Source organism: Hibiscus syriacus, unplaced genomic scaffold (assembly GCF_006381635.1).
Source record: "Hibiscus syriacus cultivar Baekdansim isolate YM2019G1 unplaced genomic scaffold, ASM638163v2 tig00110940_pilon, whole genome shotgun sequence".
NCBI lineage: Eukaryota > Viridiplantae > Streptophyta > Magnoliopsida > Malvales > Malvaceae > Hibiscus > Hibiscus syriacus.
The window spans coordinates 912,779-937,782 of NW_024062923.1; the positions used below are offsets into that span (position 1 = coordinate 912,779).

At 32.4% G+C, this 25,004-nt stretch overlaps 4 protein-coding genes across 6 annotated transcripts; 1 reads left to right on the forward strand and 3 right to left on the reverse strand.

The window, feature by feature from the left end:
- Positions 1 to 556: 556 nt before the first annotated feature.
- On the reverse strand, positions 557 to 1,686 carry LOC120147599 (myb-related protein 308-like). Its single transcript, XM_039160930.1, has 3 exons — positions 1,462 to 1,686; positions 1,239 to 1,368; positions 557 to 1,155 (listed from the first exon to the last, which is right to left on the reverse strand). The coding sequence occupies exons 1-3, from the start codon at positions 1,592 to 1,594 to the stop codon at positions 618 to 620; spliced, it is 801 nt and encodes a 266-aa protein (XP_039016861.1). The 5' UTR covers positions 1,595 to 1,686; the 3' UTR covers positions 557 to 617.
- A 7,108-nt stretch (positions 1,687 to 8,794) lies between these two features.
- Positions 8,795 to 14,987, forward strand: LOC120147689 (cysteine protease ATG4-like). 3 transcript variants are annotated; one of them, XM_039160998.1, is made up of 9 exons: positions 8,795 to 8,887; positions 9,273 to 9,846; positions 9,918 to 10,003; positions 10,149 to 10,199; positions 10,326 to 10,705; positions 12,627 to 12,765; positions 14,315 to 14,370; positions 14,459 to 14,529; positions 14,636 to 14,987. In XM_039160998.1, the coding sequence occupies exons 2-9, from the start codon at positions 9,372 to 9,374 to the stop codon at positions 14,854 to 14,856; spliced, it is 1,479 nt and encodes a 492-aa protein (XP_039016929.1). In that variant the 5' UTR covers positions 8,795 to 8,887; positions 9,273 to 9,371; the 3' UTR covers positions 14,857 to 14,987. The 3 variants fall into 3 exon arrangements, with proteins under 3 accessions (XP_039016929.1, XP_039016931.1, XP_039016930.1); XM_039160999.1 differs by lacking the exon at positions 8,795 to 8,887 and adding an exon at positions 8,900 to 9,024; XM_039161000.1 differs by lacking the exon at positions 14,459 to 14,529 and having other exon boundaries at positions 14,574 to 14,987.
- A 2,866-nt stretch (positions 14,988 to 17,853) lies between these two features.
- LOC120147644 lies at positions 17,854 to 18,634 on the reverse strand. Its single transcript, XM_039160961.1, has 2 exons — positions 18,560 to 18,634; positions 17,854 to 18,528 (listed from the first exon to the last, which is right to left on the reverse strand). The coding sequence occupies exons 1-2, from the start codon at positions 18,585 to 18,587 to the stop codon at positions 17,870 to 17,872; spliced, it is 687 nt and encodes a 228-aa protein (XP_039016892.1). The 5' UTR covers positions 18,588 to 18,634; the 3' UTR covers positions 17,854 to 17,869.
- Positions 18,635 to 22,276: 3,642 nt separating this feature from the next.
- Positions 22,277 to 23,840, reverse strand: LOC120147588 (probable xyloglucan endotransglucosylase/hydrolase protein B). The gene is made up of 5 exons (XM_039160923.1): positions 23,778 to 23,840; positions 23,520 to 23,710; positions 23,330 to 23,430; positions 23,050 to 23,243; positions 22,277 to 22,867 (listed from the first exon to the last, which is right to left on the reverse strand). The coding sequence occupies exons 2-5, from the start codon at positions 23,704 to 23,706 to the stop codon at positions 22,468 to 22,470; spliced, it is 882 nt and encodes a 293-aa protein (XP_039016854.1). The 5' UTR covers positions 23,707 to 23,710; positions 23,778 to 23,840; the 3' UTR covers positions 22,277 to 22,467.
- Between the last annotated feature and the right edge of the window lie 1,164 nt (positions 23,841 to 25,004).

Here is a 25,004-nt window from a genome sequence, read left to right on the forward strand (position 1 = left end):
TGGGGCTCCAAGAAAGCAAAGTAAGACCTTTGGATCTCTGATCAACAGAGTTGACCACTTTGAATTGGTGCTTTCGAGTCACGACGGTTTAATAGGTACGTGTCTACAAGGTCTTGCGAAGAGGAAGTATAACGATGTTCAATGACATTTGAATTTCTTTTGGTGCTAGGATGATGATCCAACTCTGCATGCTTACGAGCATTACATTTAAGTTGGCTTTATAATAGCCTTGATGCCATCGTGCTGGTTTGAAATAATCCTAGTTGCCATTGAGTAGGCTTTAAAGAAGCTTTGAGGCGATGGTGTTGGCTCAAAATTTGTCTCTTGATGCATGTGTGGTGTTTGCGCGTAAATATCAAATTTTAATCTATTAATTGATTAATTTATATCGAATACTGTAAAGTACATTATAGGAGTGACTCCCAATCTAATTTTTCCATTAATAATATCAGAATTCAAATCATTGATATTGCTTAATTGATTTAGAGTCTTATCCACTAGACCCACTGTCCCACTGATTGTTAGGTGTACAAATATAATTTAATTAAACTTATGGTAATATACACCACCTCTTAAGAAAAATCTATCTGGCATAGAAAATCATCTGCTGCTGCATGCTACAGCGTTGTAATGACGCTGCAGCTACAGGCGTGGTTTTTCTGGAACCCTAAACCGTAACATAAGCACACATCTGGCGTGTTCGATCGAAACAACTGATAGGCGACTCGTTGTTGCTGCTGCGATTGATTTAAGTTGACAGATGAAAATCGAGACCGGTGGCAGCTGGGAAACGGAAGCCCAATAGAGAGTTCAAGATTGATTTGTAGGAAAACTTCTTCACTACTTAATCCACTGCTGCCGTTTGAATCTTCCGACGAGTCTGCTCCATTGTCTACGTTGGCAGGCACTTGCATCAATGGCACCACTGACTCTTTTGTTTCTAATCGTAATCTATTAACGTTGATCTTATTGTTGTTACTGCAATTGCTGCTGTTGATGTTAGTTGTTTTGTTTGTGCTGGAAACCGAACCGAGTGGACGGTGGGTTTGAGGATCGATCCCTCGGCTATACAGCTTTCTTTTGATATGAGTGTTCCAGTAGTTCTTGATCTCATTATCCGTTCTCCCTGGCAATCTTGCAGCAATCAATGACCATCTGAAACCAACAAAAAAGGCAACCCAGTTGAGATTTTAATGTTATTTACTCGAATCGATTAAAAAAATGAGAAAAGAACATACTTGTTACCAAGTAAGCTGTGAAGATTAATGATGAGTTCATCTTCTTCTTCAGTGAAGTTTCCTCTTTTGAGATCAGGCCTCAAGTAGTTTATCCACCTAAGCCTACAACTCTTCCCACATCGAAGCAAACCTGGAAAAAAACCAACACAAAACAATCAGAAAAACAAGTTCAAAAACGCTCTACTGCAATTCAACACATCATGATAATGAAAAACCAGCAGACCAGCAGCTTTGGGGAGAGATCTCCAACAGCCTTCTCCATGAAGTTTGATGTAGTTAATGAGACGCTCGTCTTCTTCCCTTGTCCATGCACCTTTGTTGGTATGTTCTTTCTCACAACAAGGAGATCTACCCATGAGGAATCTATTGGTTTTTGCTGTGTTTTTGAGTATGGAAGAAGATGGAGATGAATGAAGAAAGGAAGTGGTGGGGGAATATAAACAAAGGAGATGGATGCCTGTAATTGAATCAGGGCCCTCTTTGTTGTGATACTTTTTGTTATATGCAAAGGTTTTTGACCGAGTTGGTGAGGAGTGGTTGCAATTAAGTTGGTGCTGGATTTGGTAGATAGCTCTACTTTTCATTGTACTTTTTTTTTTACCATTTCGTCCTTTTTCTTTTCTTTTCTTTTCTTCTCTTCTCCGTTCTTTCATTCTTATCAGTTTCGTTTTTTGCACTGTATTTTTTTCTTGTATTTTCTCTACAATTTCTGAATATTCCAACTTAAAAATATAAATTATATTAGATTTTTTCATATGCACAATATAAATAAAAAATATTATAGAGATGGAATGATATAATAATCATATGGATGGAGTGATAAAAAACTTATACATAAATTCATTAATTTTATGTTTAATTATTAAATTTTTTAAATTATTTTATTTAACGATCCTCTAATAAATAAAATACGTTTTTATTATATTTAAAAAAACTGTTTTTAATCATTTCTATTCATCACATAAATTGAATGATCGAATTAATAACAACATATTATTTTATAACTTTACATTTAGTTATTTTTTTTTACCTTTTTATCATATTTCTTACAAATAAAAACTATTATTTATAATTTTTGTAATAAATTTTCACGTTATTTTTTCTCTTCTCATCAACAACCTACGTGTTACTTTTTATTTCTCTATGTTCATATTAGTTAAATAAAATATTTAAAAAATAATACGCGAGTTATTGATGAGGAAATAAAAAATAACGTAAATTTTTTTTTAAAAAATGTTATGTCATCGATATGTCAACGTCGTTGTTAAATTTTTAATATTCAGTTATTAAAATAGATAAAAACAATATCAATGATATTTTATAAAAGATAATTTGATGATCAATATATATATACCTATTGATTTTTATCCTAAATTATTTATAAAATTATAACACCGTCTTAACCACATATCTTAATTTATTAAATAAAATAAATAAGTTATCCCTATACTATTAAAAATCAATAATAAAAATATTTTTCCCATCCCTAAAAAATGTTTATAAAACCTTCCATTTCCATCTAAACCCTTGACTTGTGAAATCTCTTTGTAAAACAAAGACTCAATTGGACGTAAAAGTGAAAGAATAAATGTTTGGGCCAATAATTGTAAAATTTCAAAATAATTGTCCTGGTTGTGCAAAAGGACACTAAACACAGTTAGTGTTCTTTTTCTATATTCTTCCTCCGATATAGTCTTACTTTCCACTCTTTTCTATTTTTTAAAAAAATTCATTTATAATCAATCTTTAAAAAGGCTTCTAGAAGACCATATCAACTTCTCCCCCTCATACATATCAATTCCGGTAGGTAGTTTTTTTAATATTCTATTAGAAATATTAATATTTTTTTAAATATTTTTGGTAAAATATTATCTAAAATATTATTTTTTATCATAAATGTTAATTTCGTTATCTAATTTCAGGTATAAAAAATAACAATTTAAGTAGCGCACAATATTAACATTTTCGGTAGAAAAATAATGTTTTAGATAGCGTTTCACTGGAAATGTTAAATATTTTAAGTAACATCCAATATTAATATTATCGGTAAAAAATATATTTTAATTAACGTTTTACAGAAAATGTTAAAAAAATTAACATTTCCGATAATGTCTTTCATTAATCATATAGTAAATTTGTCGTACTTTAGACATTTCCAAATTGACTGGTAACTCTTTCTATTTAAATTAGTTTTGCTAAATCTCCGCTAACTTCCTAAGTTTTAGTATATTTATTTAATATTTAATTTTAAAATAAAAATAATTCTATTAAAACTACGAAGGGTTGGAGAATAATTCTATTAAGTTATTTATTTATTTATTATAGGGATGGTTGGTCAGATATGCCCGTCTCCTTTTCTATTCATTCTAACCTTCTAGAAACATTTTCAATTTTTAGAATAATTTGTTAGTCTAAGGAGAAAAAAAACTAATTTTTGGAGAATCCTTTTGGGTTTGGTCATATATCCTCAAGCTTTCCTTATTTTTTTGTTTATTTAAAATATAATTGCTTAATACACATTCAATAACTTTTTATTTTTAAAATTATAAATAGAGTTGAAGATTTGTTTTACTTCATTTAAATAATTTTATCATTATAATTTAATTTCAGTGATAAAAAAGTGTTTTTCTTTTTGGAAGATATGAGTTCACACGACCGTGTTTGTAGTATGTATGCATTATCAATGGATAAGAGAGATTATGAATATGTACTATCTTATAATAATCACAAACTATTTAGAAGATATTATCACTTATATATCATATAATAATAAGATAATACTTATAATCAATTTAGTGAGAATGATAATAAAATAATTTAGCTCCACGTCACTTTTAATCAACTTGTGACTAGTGATAACGATAACTGGGCGGGTACACCCTAAAATATTTTTTATCTAATAACATGAATAATTGAAAAAGCAAATAATGTGAAACACTCGATTTTGAAAGAATGGCTTACAATCAAATTTGTAATAAGAATAAATATTAATTTTTTTAATCCTTTATGTCTATTTTAGCATTTATATTTCAAATTGTATTATATATTAAAGAAATTTGGCATTCACGTGTAGTCCTGGTCCTAGTCAGCTATGGTATGCATTTAGAATGCTACCTACCCTAACATTTAAAATAAGAGAAATGGGAAGAAAAGTATTAAATAATGTAGTAGTGGACTAGACTGGACATGTTTGAAGATTGGCTCAATTGTTCTTTTGAGTTCAAGGGGCCCATGTCCTCACCAACAACTATATTTCCATTGAATCAAGTTTTTTGTTTGCACTAATCTGTGCAGAGTAGGCTACTTGTCCAGTTCTTTCAACCGTGCATATAGATGGGTTCAACTTCACTTATATAAAATTTAATCATATATATATATATATATATATATATAGCTATAGTGTCCGGTCAAATTGAGTCGGATTTTCGATCACTCCAACACGATCTAGAAAGCATATATGTTCATCTGAATCTATTTCGACTTGTTTAAAGGTACAATGTCAAAATTAGTCCTCATACGTTTATTGAAATGATTATTTTATTTCATATTATTCTTCTTCTTTTTAATATTTTGCCCCCCAACATTTTATTTTAGGACAAAAAGTCCCTAATGTTTAATCGAATTCTTACCTTGATCCTTATTCATTTTTTAGAGCATTTTGACCCTCAAAATTTCATTTTAGGATAAAAAGATATATATTTTAGAGTGATAATCATTTGCTAACCATCAATTTCCAACCACAGAGGAATCTTTGTATTTGAAAATGAAACGTTAAGAGTCAAAATACTCTAAAAAAAGAATAGTGATCAAAATAATAATTTAAGGGATTTTTTTGACATGACACCTTATTTAAAATATGATACAAGGGGAAAAATTAAGGATAGATATGAAATTCGAACCCGGCGAGTTTCGACTTGATCCGATCGAGTCTAATTTTTTTTAAAAAAAATTAGATTTGGGTCGAAATCGGATTTAGGGTTAAAATAATCTTACCCGACCTAAACAGTAAACCAATTATTTTTTTTACTTTCCCGTGCTTTACCGCTTTACTTTATTTTACTCCTTTTATGTCCCAAACAATTATAGTTTTTTTTTTTTGCTTTACTTTACTCTCCATTAAAATCTCTGACTGTGAATTCAAAAATTTTTACGTGAATTTATTTACTTGTTTATGTCCCAAAAAAAATTATAGTTTTTTTTTGCTTTACTCTCCATTAAAATCTCTGTTTATATTGATCTTATCAACTGAGCCTCACTGAATTGTGAAACTAAGCTCACACTCTATATTTATATAGTGTTTTGTTTTACTCTCCATTAAAACCTCTTCATTATTCAACCTTTGTAGGCTGTTCTTCGGAGCTTAAGGTCTCTTTTCACTCTCTTGTTTCTCTCTTCGCTTGTCGTTTTATTCTTGAATTTTGCTTTTATCTGTTTGGTTACAGAGAAAAAATGGAGTAAACTAAATTGAATCTGATTTTTTTTTTCAACGTTTGAATAGTGTATTTCTCATGTCTTTATTTGCTTCGGCTTTTTTGGTATCGTCTCTTCTTTGTAATTGTTGTTGTTATTTGTTAGATCTGTGGTGAGTTATTAATGAAATGAGAAAAAATTAATTAAATATTGTTGTTGATACTTTATAATGCATTTCTTTTGCTCTTAAAACTCGAGAAATTGTTTATTTCTTCAGTAAGTTTTATTGTTTTCTTTGAAAGCAAAATAGTGTTTTCTTCAGTAAGTTATTTTCAATCTTTGAAAGCAAAAATTGAAGTTTGTAGTGTTGGTTGGTTCGAGTCGGGTCGGGTTTTTAGTAAATAAAAAATAAATCAGATATAGTCGGGTCGGGTTTTTAGTAAATAAAAAATAAATCAGATATGGTTGGGTCGGATTTTTAAGTTATGTATCGGATCGAGTTTGAGTCGGGTGAAATTTTATTTCGGTCAGATCGGGTCTCAGGTGAAGGACCCCTTGTTCTCGGGTCGGATGATCCAAAAACCCGACCCATGACCATCCAATAAACCCAAGAAATAGAAAATAAGCGTGGCGTCGACAATAAGTAATGATGACAAAAGTGAATCACTAACAAGATTAAATAAGCTACTAATATAGTGATTTTTTAAGGCAAAGATCATCAATACAAGAAATGTAAATCAATTATTATAGAAGCAGCATCGTAGGCAAATGCAACCAACAATCAAACAATACCATGGGAGAAGTATTTTTAATGGCATTTTTCTTGGCTAATTTTGACATCCGTCCATCTCAGTTGAGTGGCGTGACAAAACAACCTTTAAAGGCAACAATGTTCATAGGCCCATGCCAACAAGTAATTGATTCAAGGGTAAACTACATATTTAGTACATAAACTATTATTTTTGTTATATTTTGATACTGAAATTTTATTTTTTTCAAAATCACACCTAACGTTTAGTTTAGGTTTCAATTTGGTACTCGCCGTTAAAAATTAATATAAATAATGATGTGATATTATTTTATGGTGACACGTCAATATCACTATTAAGTTTTTAACGACAGGGTATAAAAAAAACGTTAAGTATGATTTTGAAAAAAATTGTATCAAAATATAACAAAAGTAATAGTTTAAGTGTTAAACGTGTAATTTACTAGCATGAAATGATGGGGTGACCAAATTGCTTTAGTGAATAGTGGTGATGTATATTGAAAGCTAAGCAGAAACAACTCAATAGTAGTAAGTCAAAATCAACATTCAACTCTTTAAAGAATTACTAATTTTCAATCTAAACGAATGAAAAACGTCTACAAACGTTTAACGATAAATTCAATGAACTCAGCAAGAAAGTTATTAAAAAATAATATGGAAGCGTTGCTCTTCTTCATACACATGCAAAATAATACTTTGTCGTATCGTAATTTTAATAATTTGTAGTTTTTAAAAATTTAATGATTAAAATGATTTTTTATATATAATTCAATAACTTTTAATATACTTTAACTAAAATATTCTGGGCACTTAAAATGGGTTGAGGATCAAGTCATGGACTAGGCCTAGTACTGAATTTGTTCAGTTAGTTCGGTTTGTCGATTATATGTTGTGAAATGTGCAAAATTCTATTGTAATCGACCAGAATAATTGATCGAGTAGTTTAAATTGTCATAATCAGGTACAATGCATGACCATTATAATATTAAGTTCAGTTTTTTTAGGTTAAAAAGTTTGGGGAACCACAACCAGCCCCATATAAAAACAATGACTAGGTGTAATTGAGCTGAGACAATTTGTTTCGAATAAGAACTTTATAGCTATCTTTAATAACAACAATAATCCTTTGCAAAGTCTAACAATTTAGAAGAAGTGAATTTGTAATGCGCAAGATCATGTGCAATACCATTGGTGGATCGTCGGATGCGAATATGAGATTGCTCAATCAATAAACGGTGTGTATCAACTAAATGAAAGTCGATCATGTAAATACCTGTATGAGGAGTCTTCAACTGTGGAATACCATTAGCGTAATCACTTTCAGTAAGAGCATGTGGATACTCCAATTCGATCGCTAACCGAACTCCTTGAGTGAGAGCATGTGGTTGATGATTTCAATATCGCGAGATCCTTGGAACATAATAGCACAACCAATAATAATGCTACCGTGAGGATCCCGAGCAAGGGCACTAATCATCAGTGATCCTGCTTCCATCAGATAAGCACCATCAACATTAATCATGATAGTATGTGTAGGGGAACTTCCAATACATGAAGACTGCCATTCTGACACGACAGGAAAGAAACACATGCTAGGGGCACTCGGAAATGAACATTAAAATTATAGAGCCCTCGTATTCACTACCTACACAGAAGCCTCCTCAAACCATGCAGAAGGTTACGGCCATAGTAACGCACAACGAACAAAACTCGACATAGTTTCCCATCTACGAACGTAGTTATAGATATCGAAGACAAGTGATACACTAAAGGAAACTGAAAAACCAAACATGCACCGTAGGCCAAACGAGACTATCGATAACCATGACACCCTCCAACCAACAGAGGGCCGTGAGAGATCAAAACCAAAACCATTGTTTTCTATTTGACACTTTTTTTATATATAATTGTAAGTTTAATCTTGACGGCAATATTTGAAGCTTGACGTTTGATTAGATTTCGATTAAATATAAAAATTTAAATTTAAATTTGATTAAAGATATAAATGAGCTATTTGAGTTTTAGTTTTATTATTAAACTTTATTTTAAGTCAATTACCTGAGTTTGATAAAATACATTTATATCTAAGTAAGTTTAAATTAAAAATTCATTAATAAAGTAAAATAATATAATATATGATTTATATTATTTTATTTTATTTTCGTATGAAATGATGGATGAGTTTGATGTTATTGTAGCACGTTTTTTTAATTAGATTATATTTTATGTCGTCTCCGTCTCCCCGGTTAAAATGTAGTGTTTTATTATATGTGTGATGTAACTTATTCTATCATAGTTCATGGCAAATATGGCATCCACGACAAAAGGGCCAAAAGCCCAAATCAATCGCATTCGCAACCTTTATTGACCTCATGGTAATAGCGTGTCTGTTGTTATTTCGGCTAGCTTCAAAGTCGGACAGACCATGGCATAATGCTGCTTCATTCTCTTGCTTCTCCAGCTTGGTTGTGTAAGAGTTCCTTTTCTTCCCAATTCAATTTTATTTCTTCTTCCGAGCTACGGGCTACTTCCTCTTCTGCCCGTAGCTCCTCCTCCCCGCTGACGCTCTCAATCTTCAGTTTCCCTCGTCACTATCCCATCTGACCGGTGTGTTCTCTTCTCTTTGCGATGGATGCTTTCTATTTTTTATTTTTTTATTTTTGCTTTCTGTTTTGATTTCGATTTCAGTTCTTTATTTTCTTGTACAAATGAATCTTCGAATACCTTGAGTTTGCGAATTAGATATCCAACAATCCTTGTCCTGGATCGTGCTATTCAATTCGGTAATAGAATTCAGGAATCTCTCTTATTTGCCTAATGATTGCGTGGATTTTGTTTCGTTTATGTTGTCTCAGGTATCGTTTTGCTAGGGAGCTGCCGTGCCGTATTGATATCTGGTTATATGATATGAGCCTATTCTGGCTTGAAATTATAGTTTGCTGCATGAGTAGGTAATGAAGGGTTTTCATGAGAGGAATGATTTTCTGAAATTCTCTTCTAAAACTTCTATTGATAGCTCACCTACCTCTGGAACTGGATTAGAACCAGGTCCCAGCGACGCTAAGTTCTCGAAGACTTCTATTTGGTCAAATTTATTTGCTTCTGCTTTCTCAGTCTTTGACGCAATCAGTGAGTCATTGACGTCATCTTCATCAATTGCGGCTTGTGAAAAGAAGGCCTCGTCTTCTCAAACCAATGGGTGGACAGCAGCTGTGAAGAGGGCTGTCTCCGGTGGCTCAATGAGGAGAATTCACGAGCGTGTTATGGGGCCAAGCAAGGTTGGAATGTCTAGCTCAACTAGCGACATATGGCTTCTAGGCCTGTGCTATAAAATTTCACAGGAGTCATATGGAGATGTAGATGCCACTAATGGATTAGCTGCATTCAAACATGACTTTTATTCTCGAATACTGATGACATATCGTAAAGGTATTTATCATCAAGTTTTCTCTTCACATGATGCACAATTATAGCTAGTTTTCTAAGTTGTTCATTTACAGGTTTTGATGCTATTAGCGGCACAAAAATCACAAGTGATGCCAACTGGGGTTGCATGCTCCGAAGTAGCCAGATGCTTGTTGCACAGGTATATTTTCGTTTTATTTTATTTTTCTCTTGAAAATGTTCAAACAAGTACCAGGGTATGAGTATGACTTTTCATGAAAAGTTGCATTGCCTGTTATATTGGGTTTATTTTAGCGAGTTCATGTAGTGGTTTTCATCCTTTGCAGGCATTGCTTTTTCATAGATTAGGGAGATCTTGGCGAAAACTTCCGCAAAAGGTGGTTTGATTTATTCTCGGTGCCAGTTCTTGTCTATCTCTTCTTACTCATCTAGGATTTAGATTATAATTCTAATTGAACAAAGAGTAGAGTGTTTTCTTCTTTGACACCTTGTTGCCTATGCAGCCATTTGACCAAGTATATATTGAGATATTGCATCAGTTTGGTGATTCTGAGGTTTCAGCATTCTCCATCCACAATCTTGTTGAAGCTGGAAAGACTTATGGACTTGCTGCTGGGTCATGGGTAGGCCCATATGCCATGTGTCGTTCATGGGAATCTCTTGCTCACGGTAAGACAGGGGAAAAAGACCTGGAACGCCAGGTACTTCCTATGGCTGTTTATGTTGTATCTGGTGATGAAGATGGTGAGAGAGGAGGAGCTCCAGTTGTCTGCATTGAAGATGCTTCTAGACATTGTTTTGAATTTTCACGGCACCAAGCTGACTGGACTCCTATTATTTTACTTGTACCCTTGGTTCTTGGACTTGACAAAGTAAATCCCAGGTTTGTGATGTTATGCCATTTCTTCATTTTATTGTTTCTTGTTTGATTGAATCATCAGGCATGATCCTGTGTAAATTGACCTATCATGCTTGTGTCAAGTAGTTTTCTATCACTGAATTTTTCTTCAGTCCAGTGCAATCTCCAGGACACCTATGATTGCTATAATCGAGACCTCCTCTTCAAGTATTATTCCATACTTCACTAATCCACTGAGTAGTGAGAAGATAAGATTTCTTACACACCTAGTTGTTGCTAATTAATCTAACTGGCACATTTATAAATTCCTTAGGTAACAGCATTGGATCAATTCTAGGTCAGTTTATCATAAAATGGGTGCTGTCTCCTCCTGAGCTGCGACTATTTTGAAGATGATGAGTGCATTTATTTAGTGAAATTTAGAGAAGGAATTAAGTGGGGAATTATGGACCGAATAGGAACTTTTCCAAAGGAGAAGTTTAAGACTAAGGAAACCTTTACACTATTTTGAACCCCCTCTGTTGCCTACTGCAAAAGATGGATTGAAAAGTGTCTTGAATGGGTTTTCAACTTTTAATGCTACACATATTTGCCAGAATTGGTTGTAACAAAGTAAGTAATCCATTTCATTCCAAAATATGATGAGTAAAAGTTTCTATGGATGCAATTATTATTTACTTCATTCACTGGTAAGTTACGCAGAACTGAAAGAATATTATTTACGACCACCAGTGACTACAGCTATTTTATCATTTATGATCACATCCACAATATATCTTTTTTTTTTATAGGAATCCACAATATATCTGATGTCTCTTAGAATTTGGTTGTGATTTCTCTTTTTCTAAACGAACGCTGTAGTTGCTTTTAGCTTTCAGGAAAGACTTTTATGCTTTTTTGTTTCTTGCAAGTAGTCTTCATTTTCAATTTATAGTGTAATGGCCATCTTACTTTGTATGTATCTGTGTTCATTTTGTACAAATGAAAGTCCATCAGTTTTAGCTATACCAAGGGGGGTCGTTCTCTCTCATTCAGTAATCTAATCCCATCCTACTCTCCCCTAGATTGACCTGACGTGTCTAGGAAGAATTCTCAGTTCAACGTAGTGTGCATGCCTGCATTTCTTCATACACGTGCTGCTTACTACATGTTGATAAGATGGATTCGGGTGCTTTTGTTAAGATAAGAAAGTCTTCTATTCACATTATTCAGGAACTGAAGGTTTCTAGTATGTCACTTTCTTTACCTATTTTCAAATACATATTCCCTTCATTCCAAAATTGGTGGTCTCATTTCTATTTTCAACTTTTAAAAATATGTACCCCCTCCGCCCAACCCACAGACACAAAAAAAGAATGTTGAGAATATTTTCTATCAAACTTCCAGCTTCACCGCTGCCATTATGGTATTTATACTCTTCATTTTCCTTGAAGTGTTCTTGTTACACATTTTTGGATATGACATATGAGGTTATGATGCTTCAAATATTTTAAAATTTGGAAAGATATTGTCAAATCCTTGTCGGACACATCTATATTTAATAATTAATACTCATCTCCTAGTCCTAGTAACATGGCATCAATAAGATCTTAAAGAAGAAGAAAAACAGTAACTGTTAAATGTGCAAGTGGTGTTATCCATGTGAGTGCATTACATTTTTCCTCCCTTTGAGCTGATAAAAAAGTGGCTGCTTACTTGGAGTTGGTAAAACATTTGTTATTCTTCAGGTTAAGTGAGAAGAACAGATTAGTACTCGTTGGCCCTCACAGAAACAAGTAGCATTACTGTAATCAATTATAAATTTGAACTCAAACTGCTATATTTCTAATCACTTGGAATTTTCTTAATTTTTTTTTATCAGGAATGTTCCATCACTGCAAGCTACATTCACCTTTTGAAACTGCCATATTTCTAATCACTTGGAATTTCCTAATTTTTATTTCAGGTATATTCCATCACTGCAAGCAACATTCACCTTTCCGCAATGCCTTGGCATTTTGGGCGGGAAACCTGGTGCCTCGACTTACATCGTTGGTGTTCAAGAAGAAAATGTTTTCTACCTTGATCCACATGATGTTCAACCGGTAAATTCCTTGTTGCTTTAATTTACCACTCGTTTCACTCTCTTGTTCTTTTAAATGTGATCTAGATTGATAGACTTGTCTGTGAAATTGGTTATTTTAAATCCTGAAGCCAGTCATTCATCATCCATAGGCATTATAATGAAGGGGATCTGAAACATTGTTTTTTAAAGCTTCCACAACCCCTTTAGTGATGTAGCGCTGAAATATAAAATATACAGTGAAAACCTGAACCATGGGTAAAAGATTACTTGGAATAGAAGTCGGGAGAATAGAATGCTAAAATCTTTACATTTCCAATTATAAATGATTGTTGAATGTGTCTGGAAGACTATTTATACTTGAGTTACAATAGCTTTTACTGCTAACCTTCACATACTTATTTCTGGTTTCTCTTTCCTTTCAACCACTAAGTTTTCTGACAAATAATGGTTATAATTGCATAGACAATGTAGAATGTCACTCAGTCTCTAAAACAATGTTGAATATCACCATGTGATTTTTAATTATGGTTACTGGATCTTCCCAAAGGTTTTCAGTTAATGTAGAGTGGATCAAGCGTACAATATGACTTAAATTAGTATCAAGATTGTCTAACTTGGCTAGACTTAAGAGTTAATAAGAGACCAAGAAGCACTTTTTCATTTTTTTGCCAGTACTTTTATTTATATATTGTTGCTTTTTCCATTGATTTTACTTGGAATGGTTCTTGGTTTGCTTGACTATTGGTTGAGATAGTAAGAGAAGAAGGTTCTTATTGATTGAAGCCCGAATCTGAATTTAGCAGTGGCTTTATCAGTTTCAGTTGAACATTTGACAGACATCGTTTCTATCCCATTTGATGTTATGGTCATTTCTGGTCGCTGTCCTTTTATCTCCTTCCAAATAATACTGTCATGTTTGGAGTAAGATTTACATTCTCTTGCAGCCGTTTTGCCTAAGGAGGTTTTTGGCAGCTCATTTATATTGCCAAAAGGTGCTGTGGCCCCAAATGCAATGCCAAAACATACTGCTTTTGCTCTATGATTGCGTTTTGACAGAACGTTTGGAGCAATCCAAGGCACCTCTTAACGCAACTTTTGAAGATGATATGATCAAAAACCCCCTGGATTTATTTTTAATGACAAAATTACCCTGTTAAGTATTTAGATATTTCATCAAAATTGAAATATTTCTAATTTCTAGTTTGAACCTTTTTTTATAAAACCGAGAAGTCATATTGTGTAAATTCTTAAAATTGAACCTCACCATAATTTATGTTTTGGTGTGTCTTAACAATAATTACTTGAAGAAATGACTCGTGCTTTTCTTTTCGAAGTCATGTTCTTAGTTGCACGATAGTTTCTCAACAACTCTTTTCAAAAATGCATGACCAATCGCGAGCTTTTTTCCAATTGCAATAGCAATGCCAAATTAGAAAGCTTCTTGCATGACCATTTCCAAATGCGCCTTCGAGTTCAGATAGTATGTTTTCTGTAGCATCTTAGTTGGGTCAAAAGCAAATTTAGGAGTTCATGGTAGTTGTAGTGACACTGAATATTTTTTTTACAAGGTAGTTAATCTTATTCCGGATAATATGGAGGTGGATACATCATCTTATCACTGCGAGTAAGTATCTTTCTCTAATTAATTTACTTGTATGCTTTACATACATTGGTTCTTTTCCTCTTAATTTTCTGTCTATTATATGATCCAGCACCATAAGACACATTCCTCTGGATTCAATTGATCCATCCCTGGCAATCGGATTTTTCTGCCGAGATAAAGGTTTTGTTGTTTATCTTGTTGGTATTTATAATTTTTCATCACAGGGTTGGACCAGGCTACTTATCGACAATGAAACGAGGCTGTTCTATGTTTGTTATCTTGGCAGATGATTTTGACGATTTTTGTTCCCGGGCATCCAAACTAGCGGAGGAATCAAATGGCGCCCCCTTATTCACTGTTGGTCAAACGAATAGCGCTTTTAGGCGATTTCACCATGGCGATACCATGGCTGATGCCGGTGAGGTTCGAGCGGATGATTCCATCGGTGGAGTGGGTACAGGTGACATGGATGAAAACTGTAACGAAGATGACTGGCAGATCCTGTGATGGAATTTTCTAAATCTTTTACCGGATTGTTTATGTAATCTGAATGGAAGAACCATGACTACAGCATTTGTAGGTTGCAATGATTCTTTTCAAAAAATTTAAAAACTATTTGCCAAGCTGTTACTACGTAATTGACTAAGGTTGATTTCATTTCAACAAATTACTATTAAACTATTATTATATTAAGAAAATAGTATAATACCTCTAAAAGAAAACCGAATAATTTAGGACAAAAACAATGACTAAATTGATAGATTTTTAAATTATAAACTACTAAAATTTTATGATATTTTTTTAAAATTTGTAAATATAAACAATTAGTGTTAAATTAGGTTAGATATGTCTCTTCTTTGTATGAGTTAATTTTATGTTCATTATATTTTTTTGACTCACTTAATCTAACCTTTTTTTTATGCACGATATTTATATTCAAATTTTTATTCTATTTAAAGCATTTAGTTCTCATCGCACTATATAAGTGGATTCAAATAGGGACAAAAATAAAATTTTATGTTAGGAGTAAACTTCTAAAATTTAAGGGACAAATTTGTAAAATTTTATGAAGCTAAAAATAAATTTTTAATAATTTTTTTTAAAAAATCTAAAATATATGATTTAAATTTTCAAGGGACGATCGTTCCGCCGTCACTTTCATATATCCATAAATTCAAACACCAATAATAGAAACTTATCCTTTTAAGTATAAACCTCTAATTTTAAACTTGAATTAGGTACAAGTTGTTATGTACCTCAACCCTATTCTAAAAAGAGGTTGATTAAAAGAGTGCGGTGTTTATGATGTGCACTGTACCAGTAACTATTATGATAAAAACGTATTGTAAAAGCATTAGACTTGTTTGTTTGATGCATCAACAGCTCTGTTTTGAAAATCGGATCGGATCGGCCGGTTCTACCAGAAATAGTTGTTTATTTCGGTTCAATCTAAATCGGTTGAATCGTTATTAGTGAACCGGTTAGAACCGTTGAACCGTTCGAACCGGACCGGTTAAAAATCGGAAAAAATCAGAAAAACCGGGATTTTTGTTTTTTTAAAAAAAATTAAACCAAACAACGTCGTTTGTTAAACGAGCCAAGTCGAACTCGAGTATTGTTGAGCTCGACTCGAACTTGAAAACTTTAAAAGTAAGCTCAACTCAACTCAAACTCACAAGCTAAAAATTATCAAGTTCAACTCAAACTCGAAATATAATATTGAAACTTGAACTCAAAAAGGCTTGAACTCAAAAAAAAAATTAGAAGCTCGATTGAAGCCTAAAATTCGAGCTTGATTGAAGTGAAAGAATAACTCACTCAATGCTCACCAAAAGGCTCCATGATTTTGAATGTCAAATTACCTATATTATTTATAGAAGTTAGTTATGATGTGCTTCTATGTTTCTTAGCAATGTGAGATTGTTTTGTTATCATATTTTTACTCTTTAGACTTTTGGGATGCTCTTCTATGTTTCTTAATCATGTGAGATTATTTTTAAAAAAAAATTAAACCAAACAATATCATTTTGTTATGATTTTTTAACCCCAAATTTATTTTTTAATTATAGTTATATAATTATATTTATTATTTAATATGTTTTACCTTAAATATTATGTTGTAGTTAATTTGAATCATTTTGTTTCACTTAATTTTATAGTTTTTAATTTATATATGTTATGACTTGCTTTGAATATGACTTGTGATATAAAAAATTATTTTTTATTAAATATTTTTGATATTTTTATTTAATTTTTTAAATAATTATGACGTCGTCCGGTTCTTCCGACCGATCAAACTTATTGAACCAGTAAACCGATAGCATAACCGGTTCGTTAACCGGTCCGGAAAACCATGATCAACAGTATAAAAGTATTTGGTAAAAAAAAGTAGAGGATGCGCACGTTGAGCATGCGCTGTGAATGGAATAGCAGAAAAATGGTGACTGTGTTTGACTGCTACTTTGTCATTATTGTGGACAGGGATGGGGATAGGCTAAGGCATGTGCATAAATTGGGAAAATGCAGCAATAAGCCGAAGGGCTGCCCATTTCAGATTTGGCCTTTGTAAGTTTACCTTCTCTGACCAAACTTGTCAGTTTCCAATGTCACCTTCCCCTCCTCACCCAAATTTAGTTAACATTCAACCCTGCTTATTCCTATTCGCCTTATCTTTTTATCCTCTTTCACCCCTTCTCACTGTGGGAAGTTTGATATATGTATATATTGGTTTTTTTTTTGGGGGGTAAACCACTTTTATTTAATTTTTATTTTAATCACCTTATTATTTTTTAAAAATCATATTTAATGTTACGTTTTATTTTTATTTTAATCACTATAAAATAATAACCGTGATACACTTAGTATTGATGATATATTAATATTATTGTTAATTTTTTAATGATGAGTGATCGAAACATAATCAAAACATAATATTGGTTATAATTTGTTCCCTGTCGTTCGAGCTATCTTCTCGTTTTGTAGCCGCAACTATAATACGAAATTTCTTTGGACTCTTTGTGAAGGAAATATGGTTACCGACGAAATGGCCGAACTTCCTCTTCCACAGAACTATATACTGAACATTTTCTCTGCTCCCGCTCTCATCATGCCTTTGATTGAAAGAGAGATTCTAGGCCATCCTTAAGCCAAGTCTTTTGTAAAAGTAGTTAAGGCTTGTGCCTCTTTATCATTAAAAAAAGGTAAAAGTTGGAGTTAAATTATTTTTATTAATATTTATTTATCCTACTTTTAATAATAAGTATAAATTTATTCCTATTTGAAAATTAAAATTTTAAAATATTGAAGGAGAAGGAAAAAAAAAACTCATGGGATGTCTGTCTGTGTACGTACCAAATATTAAAGATAAGAATAAGTCACGATTGATGGATGTATTTGTACTAAATTCAGTTTCTGAAAGAAAAAAAAAAAAGTGTAAGTTTCTCGTGTTTTTTTCATCATTTTCTTGAAGGTTTAACGATCCTAATCTTGGGTTTAGATTGAGGAAAATTGCCACGACTAATTACATCAGATCAGATCTATGAGAAGAACCACCCTCTACGTTGCTGTTCTTCAACTGCGATTTCTTCTTTCTAATTTTCATCTGAAAACTCGACGGAATCTTCCTCTTCTTCTTCTTCTTCTCCGTCTCCTTTATCGTCTCCAGTTTCGGCTTCCAATGGCGCGACGAGCCCACCAGCAGCGCGTATTGCTTCTGTAATTGCGGGGTGCTGCACACTCTATTATTACTCTCACCGGCGCCTCTCTCTTCTGTTTCCTCTTTCATTCTCCCTTCTTCCATCAACTGCCGTATGAACTCACCGGACACGCGTATCCTCAAACACCCCGACGAACTCTTCTGGATAACGAAAGGTTGGCAAGCGGCGGCTTTCTTCAACACCGCGTTCCTCGACTGAGCGTCGTTGGCGAAGGAGGCAATGGAGACGAACGACAGCACCGACTGGAAGAACCGTTTGGGGAGGAGGAAGTAGTCGTGGCCGAGCTGGAGCTGGTGATGGACGGAGAGAGGAGGGACCTTCTGGCCGATGTAAAACGAATCGGAACGGCACACCATGTGGTTAGGGAACTCGGCCATGAGGTCGGAAACATTGATGGGACGGTCGTAGATCTTGACGACCCCATCGGAGTTGACGAGTTTGATGGTGGAAAGCGGTGGCTCCTGTCGCCGGGGGTGGTGGTGAAGACAGGAGATGTGGTTGCACAACAAATGGAAACGCCATGGAATTGTGTGTAGATTCAGGAGCTTGTTGATACCCATATTTGTTTTTTTGAAGATGATAAATCCTTTTTTCATAGATTCAGAGAAGGTATATGTGGAAATTGGAAAGAGAGAATCACGTGGGTGAAATTGCAAGTGGGGATTGGGAAGAACAGCGGATAGTGAAACTAAATTATAGACGGAGGGAAAAAAGAGACGTCTTTTGCTTACTTTTTTTTAGATTTTGTATTCTCAAAGTTTGACTTTGACACTCATGACTCAAAACCCAATTGGATCGATTGCATGTCATCCATTATTTCCTGCCACTTTGTTTTTTTTTTTCTTTCCAATCAGATCCCGCCTACTCTGTCCCCCACACTACTGTTTACTTGTTTTATATTAGCGTAAAGAATACAAATAGTTGATAATAGATTCTTGTTTTATTGATTATTTCTATTATTAAAAATTATAAAATAATTATTTAACTATTTGTATCTTCAAAACTTATTATTTTTGTTAAAAATTAATGATCGTTTGAATTAGATGTGAACTTGTTAGTTGAGATAAGATATATCTGATCTCAAAATTGTTTTAGATGTTTTTTGGATCGACTATACGTTTACATTATTTCCTTGAACTAGTGTTTGAAACATTAAAATATGGTTTTATCACAACTCAGTCAACATGTTAACATCCAGCTCAGATGACAACTAATTTTTTTAACGAAAAAAGGATGAGTTTGATACACATGAATAGTCAGATGATCATTTTGTAACATTTAATAATTAAAAGACTCAACAAAACATCCTATCAGGAAAAAAATATTCTATAACATTTAATAGTCGATGACTCAACAAAACAACAACTATAATCAATGAATCATTTGTATACTTTACACTTTATTTTATTTACATCCTATTATTTATTTTAAAATGGGGTAAATTAATATTAAGTCAAGAGTTTTTTTATCACTCGATTATTATTATTTTTCATAACCATAACTAATGTTTTATTTTTTAATATAATTTTTGACTTAATATTTTCTTTTCATTTTGGTTTTAGATGCATGGCATTAAAGAAACAATTTATGTGACTTGTCACGTAAGTAAAGATTTTTTTTTAAGGGAAAGCTTTTCAAACGTAGTTGTTATCTAGGCATACTTTCATATTATGTGGTTTAAATGAATGTCATTCTAAAAAATAATATTGTTATATATCATCTATCATGAAATTGTGCCCTACTGTATGAGGCGAGTATAGAGGCAATGAAAGCTTCCTTAGAATTTGGTGGGGTGATTTGATGGTAGTGTGTACATTCGGTAGCAATAAACGAGGGCATAACAATATCAATAGTATATTTGTTTTCTCAATCATGAATTTATTAAAAAAATATAAATATCGTCAGTGACCTCTAAAGTATATATTAAAAGTTCTCAGTTGCATAATTTTTTCATAAATTATAAGTTTAATATTTATTATGAGTATTTATTTTATTTTCTTAAATAGTAATTATTCAAAAATAATAATATAGATGTCGAATTTTATATTTCTCTGATAGGAATTTTTAAGTGTATTTATTAACAATTCAAAATGGAATTCATCTTATAATTTTTTATAAAAGTGTAAAGAATAATAAGTAAATAAGAATTTATTGATATTTAGGAGTAACGGTGAGTATTTGACCAAATGTAGTCAAATCAAGTGAAAAAATTGAGTTAGTCGAGTTTATAAGTATTATTTTATCATACAAAATTTATTTAAAATTTATTCAAGTTAAGTTGAATCAAATATATTTGTTTCAGTTTTTATTCAAATTAAAATATAACTATTCATAATATTATAGTACATATTGGTATATATTCATATTTTTTACATGTGTAAATAAGATTTATAACGTCATTTATTAAATCAAATACCCTCCAAATTATAAATATATTTATAATGTTATTGCTTAATGAAGGAATTTTGGAGATAAAGTATTGACGATAGTATAAAGGAGTGAATGAATCGATAATAAGAAATAATTCATAACATGCTATATAGTTAGAGGATCAAAATGAGTAAAATATAAAATTTAAGGACTAGATTAAAAATATTGTCACAAAGAAGAATTCAAGTTATACAACTATTCTACAATAATCGAAGAATATATAGTTTAAATTTGATAAAAAAATTATATTAAAATGAATAAAGAATTAAAATAAATAAATTAGAAACAAAATCTTAAAATATTCGAATTAACATTTTTGAGTTTAACTAAATATTTTTCACTCTTTACAATCTCCTGATTAGAAGTGAGATGCCTTATCCATTAGGCCATGGGTGCTTGTTGAAAGTGAAACCTATATATTCATTTTGATATTATTAAATAGTATTCTCTTAGAGACATCAAATTAATTAAATGTTACTTAAGATATGCTATTATTCGATTCATTTGATTAGAATGTTAAATTTTATTATTTTATTAATATAGATTACCTAAAAATATATTTTATTTTGGAATGAGTATTTAAATAAGTTGAGTCGATGATATATTTAAGTTAGTCGAATTTACGAATATCGTTTTATCATTCAAACTTTATTTATATTTTTTAGTCAATTTTTTTGAAATTTAAGTCAAATCAAAAATATTTTTTGAGTTTATATTCAAATTTAAATATAATTGTTTATAATATTATGATACTAATTGATTCCAATTTAAATGTCACTCTCTAACCTCATATATATATATATACATACATGTATAAGTAAAATTTGTAATATTATTTAAGAGAATAATATTGTCTAAAATTATATAATATGTTTATAATTTTATTATTTTTCAAAAAAAATTGAAGATAAATTACAAAGAGTCACGATTGGATTACCATATTAAATAAAATTAAGGAATTAAATTAATATAATAAATTTATTGTAAAAAATATTAATTGAATTTGTAAAAGTTTTCTATAATGATTGAAGAGTATGCTATTAAAGGTTGATAAAAAAAATATAATTGAAACGAAGGGAGAATTGAAGAAACGAGAAAAACATATTCCAAATCATAAAACAATCAAATTACTTAATTAAAGATTAATATTATATCATTTTAATTTTAATTTTTTGTTATTTTAATTTTATAGATTCAAACTCGAACTCCAAACTAAAAGTTGAGTTGGCTAAAAACAATCGTACATTTAGAATAGTTTAACTTAAATAACTTAGAAATTAGAAAATCGATTTTATTGAGTTGACTCAAATTTTGTCACTCCTACTTAGCTTTTGCAAAACCACGTGGTAATTGGATCTGAATGTAAATACGTGTTGAAACTACCATTGTAATTGTAAGTCTCGTTGAATTGAGAGTAAATGGGAGCCTTCAATTAGTCTCTTTTTATTTTTTTTTCATTCTTCAATTTTATAATTAATATTATTTTAAAATTTTATGTAATTATAATGTGTAGTATCAAACATGATAGAGAATTAAGACGCAATTATATTTTGGGAGTCAAACATGTCTATATAATTGGAATTCCTTGCAAATACACAAATTTTATGTAATTGTTATGATGGTAATTTTATGATTCGAATTTTTAATTTAAATTAAAGGTTAAATTCGTACTTGTCATTAGATCAAACAACAATATTTTATAATTATATAACCTATATTTGTTCCCAGAAATATTAATTAAACCAATGCATCGTAGAAGCAAAAATAGTATAACTTTAGTATTATCATGATGACAAATTCTTGAAATAAATTACATAAAAACATAGTTCATATGAATACAGAAGGCCACCCAACAACGAAGCTTGAAAGAAATGAATGAAAAGCACCCCAACATGATCCATCTCATGTACTTGCTTTTATATCATTATAGTACTGGAAATCATATGTTGATTTAGGGTTTTAAATTATAAATTTAGACGTCCCTGTCTCTCCTGCACTCGGGAGGCATGGTAGGGTATCGGCTCCTGTCGTTGCAATAGTTGTAGATGGTGTACTTGCTGCGGACCCAGGCCAGCCTCCTCCATTGGTACGAGTCCAGGTCCTGGAACTCCTTTTGGTCCCACCACCGCTTCCCCCGTGTGGCACAGAACTTGGCTTCCACGGATGACTCGCACCCATCGACGTGGAACCCCTTGTAGGCTGCTACGAATGGTGCTTTGGACCAATCTGTCTTCTCCAGACCACCCCTCGTGGCCCAGTCGTCGGCGTTCCACAGGCTCGAGTATATCTTCATCGGATGGTTGAATGGGAATCTCACCCCCAAATCTTTGCAGTTCTTGAACACTCTAATCGGCACGTCATCGACAAAGAATCTGTCCCATATGTTTCAAAAACATTACTTTAGAAAAAGATTCAACATAGATTGGAAAAATAAAGTGCATTTCCAGGAGCAATCAATTCCCCCATTGAAAGTCGTAAAAGTAAGCCAACTACTCCATGGCTAAAGTTAAACCTGAAAAATCACCAAATGTTGAAATTTAAACACGAGACTTACACAATCTGGTAGAGATTCCAGAGGACAGAGTAGGAGTGGTAGTCTTTGGTTGGGTCGAACCAAAGATAAATCCTTTGTTCTCTGTCACCCTTTCCTCCGGTGAACACATTGGTCTGCAGAATGTATGGCTGTCCTGTCCTGTTCCCCAGGAACTCGAAATCTATCTCGTCATGCTCCGAGTTTAGAGAAGATAACTGCGATGCCAGTAGTGACCGATCAGTAAACCTTAAGCATTATATGAAGAGATTTAGGCAATGGGATTGCTTTTTTTTTTACTCACATAAAAGGCAGTAACAGTTCCGGCAGAATCTCCGGGAACCATCTTGATTTGCATACTAAAATGACCAAACAAGTAAGACCCTTTTGACTGGAAACCAGTACCTTTCATAGCAGAAAATATAAGATACATTATAGGAAGAGAATAGAATAGAGGCAACAGACACTAGCTTGGTTATTATATTCATACATACCAGTATACTTGTCAAGGTGAAGCTCGATATTGGAGCCACCATTGTAGTACTTGATATGATCAAAAGCCCAAGTAGGCACATAGTTCCTCCCGAATGGGACCGCTACTGGCTTTCTAGGGGGGACTCCCATTGTTCCAGAGACCATAAACAACACGCCCACCAACAGAATCCATAGGGATGAAGCCATATTTCTGCACAAAATCTATCCAACACTTAGATAAAAAAAATGAGGGGAAGGAAGTTGAAGAAATTGCATACCCAAGAGAAAGGAGATGATTTGGAGGAAAAGGAAAGCCGCGGTGAGGGGCTTTATGTAGGCTTTGATTTCAATGTAGTTACTGTAAGGCTGTAACTGTGTACTGTTTATAATAATAATGCAAATGGCAGACATTTTTCCGATAAATCTCCGGTGATCGGTATATTTATCGATTTAACACCGATCAGATTATATTTCCCGATTTAATACCCGTAGTAGTAAAGCGCCCCTTGAACCGCGTTATATGTTGATTTGGCGCCACGTGGGTATAGTGTGCCTCTTGCCCCGCGATATACAGTGTTTTGGCGCCACGTGGGTATAGCGCGCCCCCTGATCCGCGCTATACTTGGATATCTGACACGTGAGGTATAGCGCGGTGCAGGGGCGCGCTATACCCCTAAACACCCGCCCCTCCACATCCCAATCCTCCCTATAAATACTTTCATCCTCAATCACTTTTATCACATCAAATTCTCTCAGATTCTCTAAATTTCTCTCAAATACTTTATCTTTTTAAGGTATATTTTATAATATTTTTACTATTATGTATTTAATTTATTTAAGTATTTTACTTTATTTAATATTTTACTAATATAATTATTTTACAGATATATAATGGAAGGCAGTCTACTTCGCTCGGATGGAAATCATATATCTCTACACTTTGCTGATACGATAACATTTTAACGTTTTAATTTAAATTATTAGTAATAATTAGTTGATTTATTTAATGCATGATTATTAGATTAAGAATTAAATATCTCGACACTTTGCTGATACAGTAACATTTTAACATTTTAATTTAATTTAAATTATTAGTAATAATTAGTTGATTTATTTAATGCATGATTATTAGATTAAGAATTAAATATCTCGACACTTTGCTGATACAGTAACATTTTAACGTTTTAATTTAATTTAAATTATTAGTAATAATTAGTTGATTTATTTAATGCATGATTATTAGATTAAGAATTAATTTTTGTAATTATTTATTTTTAGGAGAAGGACCGTGTATTAGATCATTTTATTAGGAATCTTAAGTTAGTGATACTCAGCCGTGTCTTGCCGTATTTAGTAGAGGTTGGATTCGGTTACATAGGTAGATATCAGAGTCACTGTAAGATAGAGCCATACCTGATTTCTGCCTTAGTAGAGCGGTGGAGGCCGGAGACCCACACATTCCATCTTCCGTGCGGAGAGTACACGATCACGCTTGAGGATGTTTC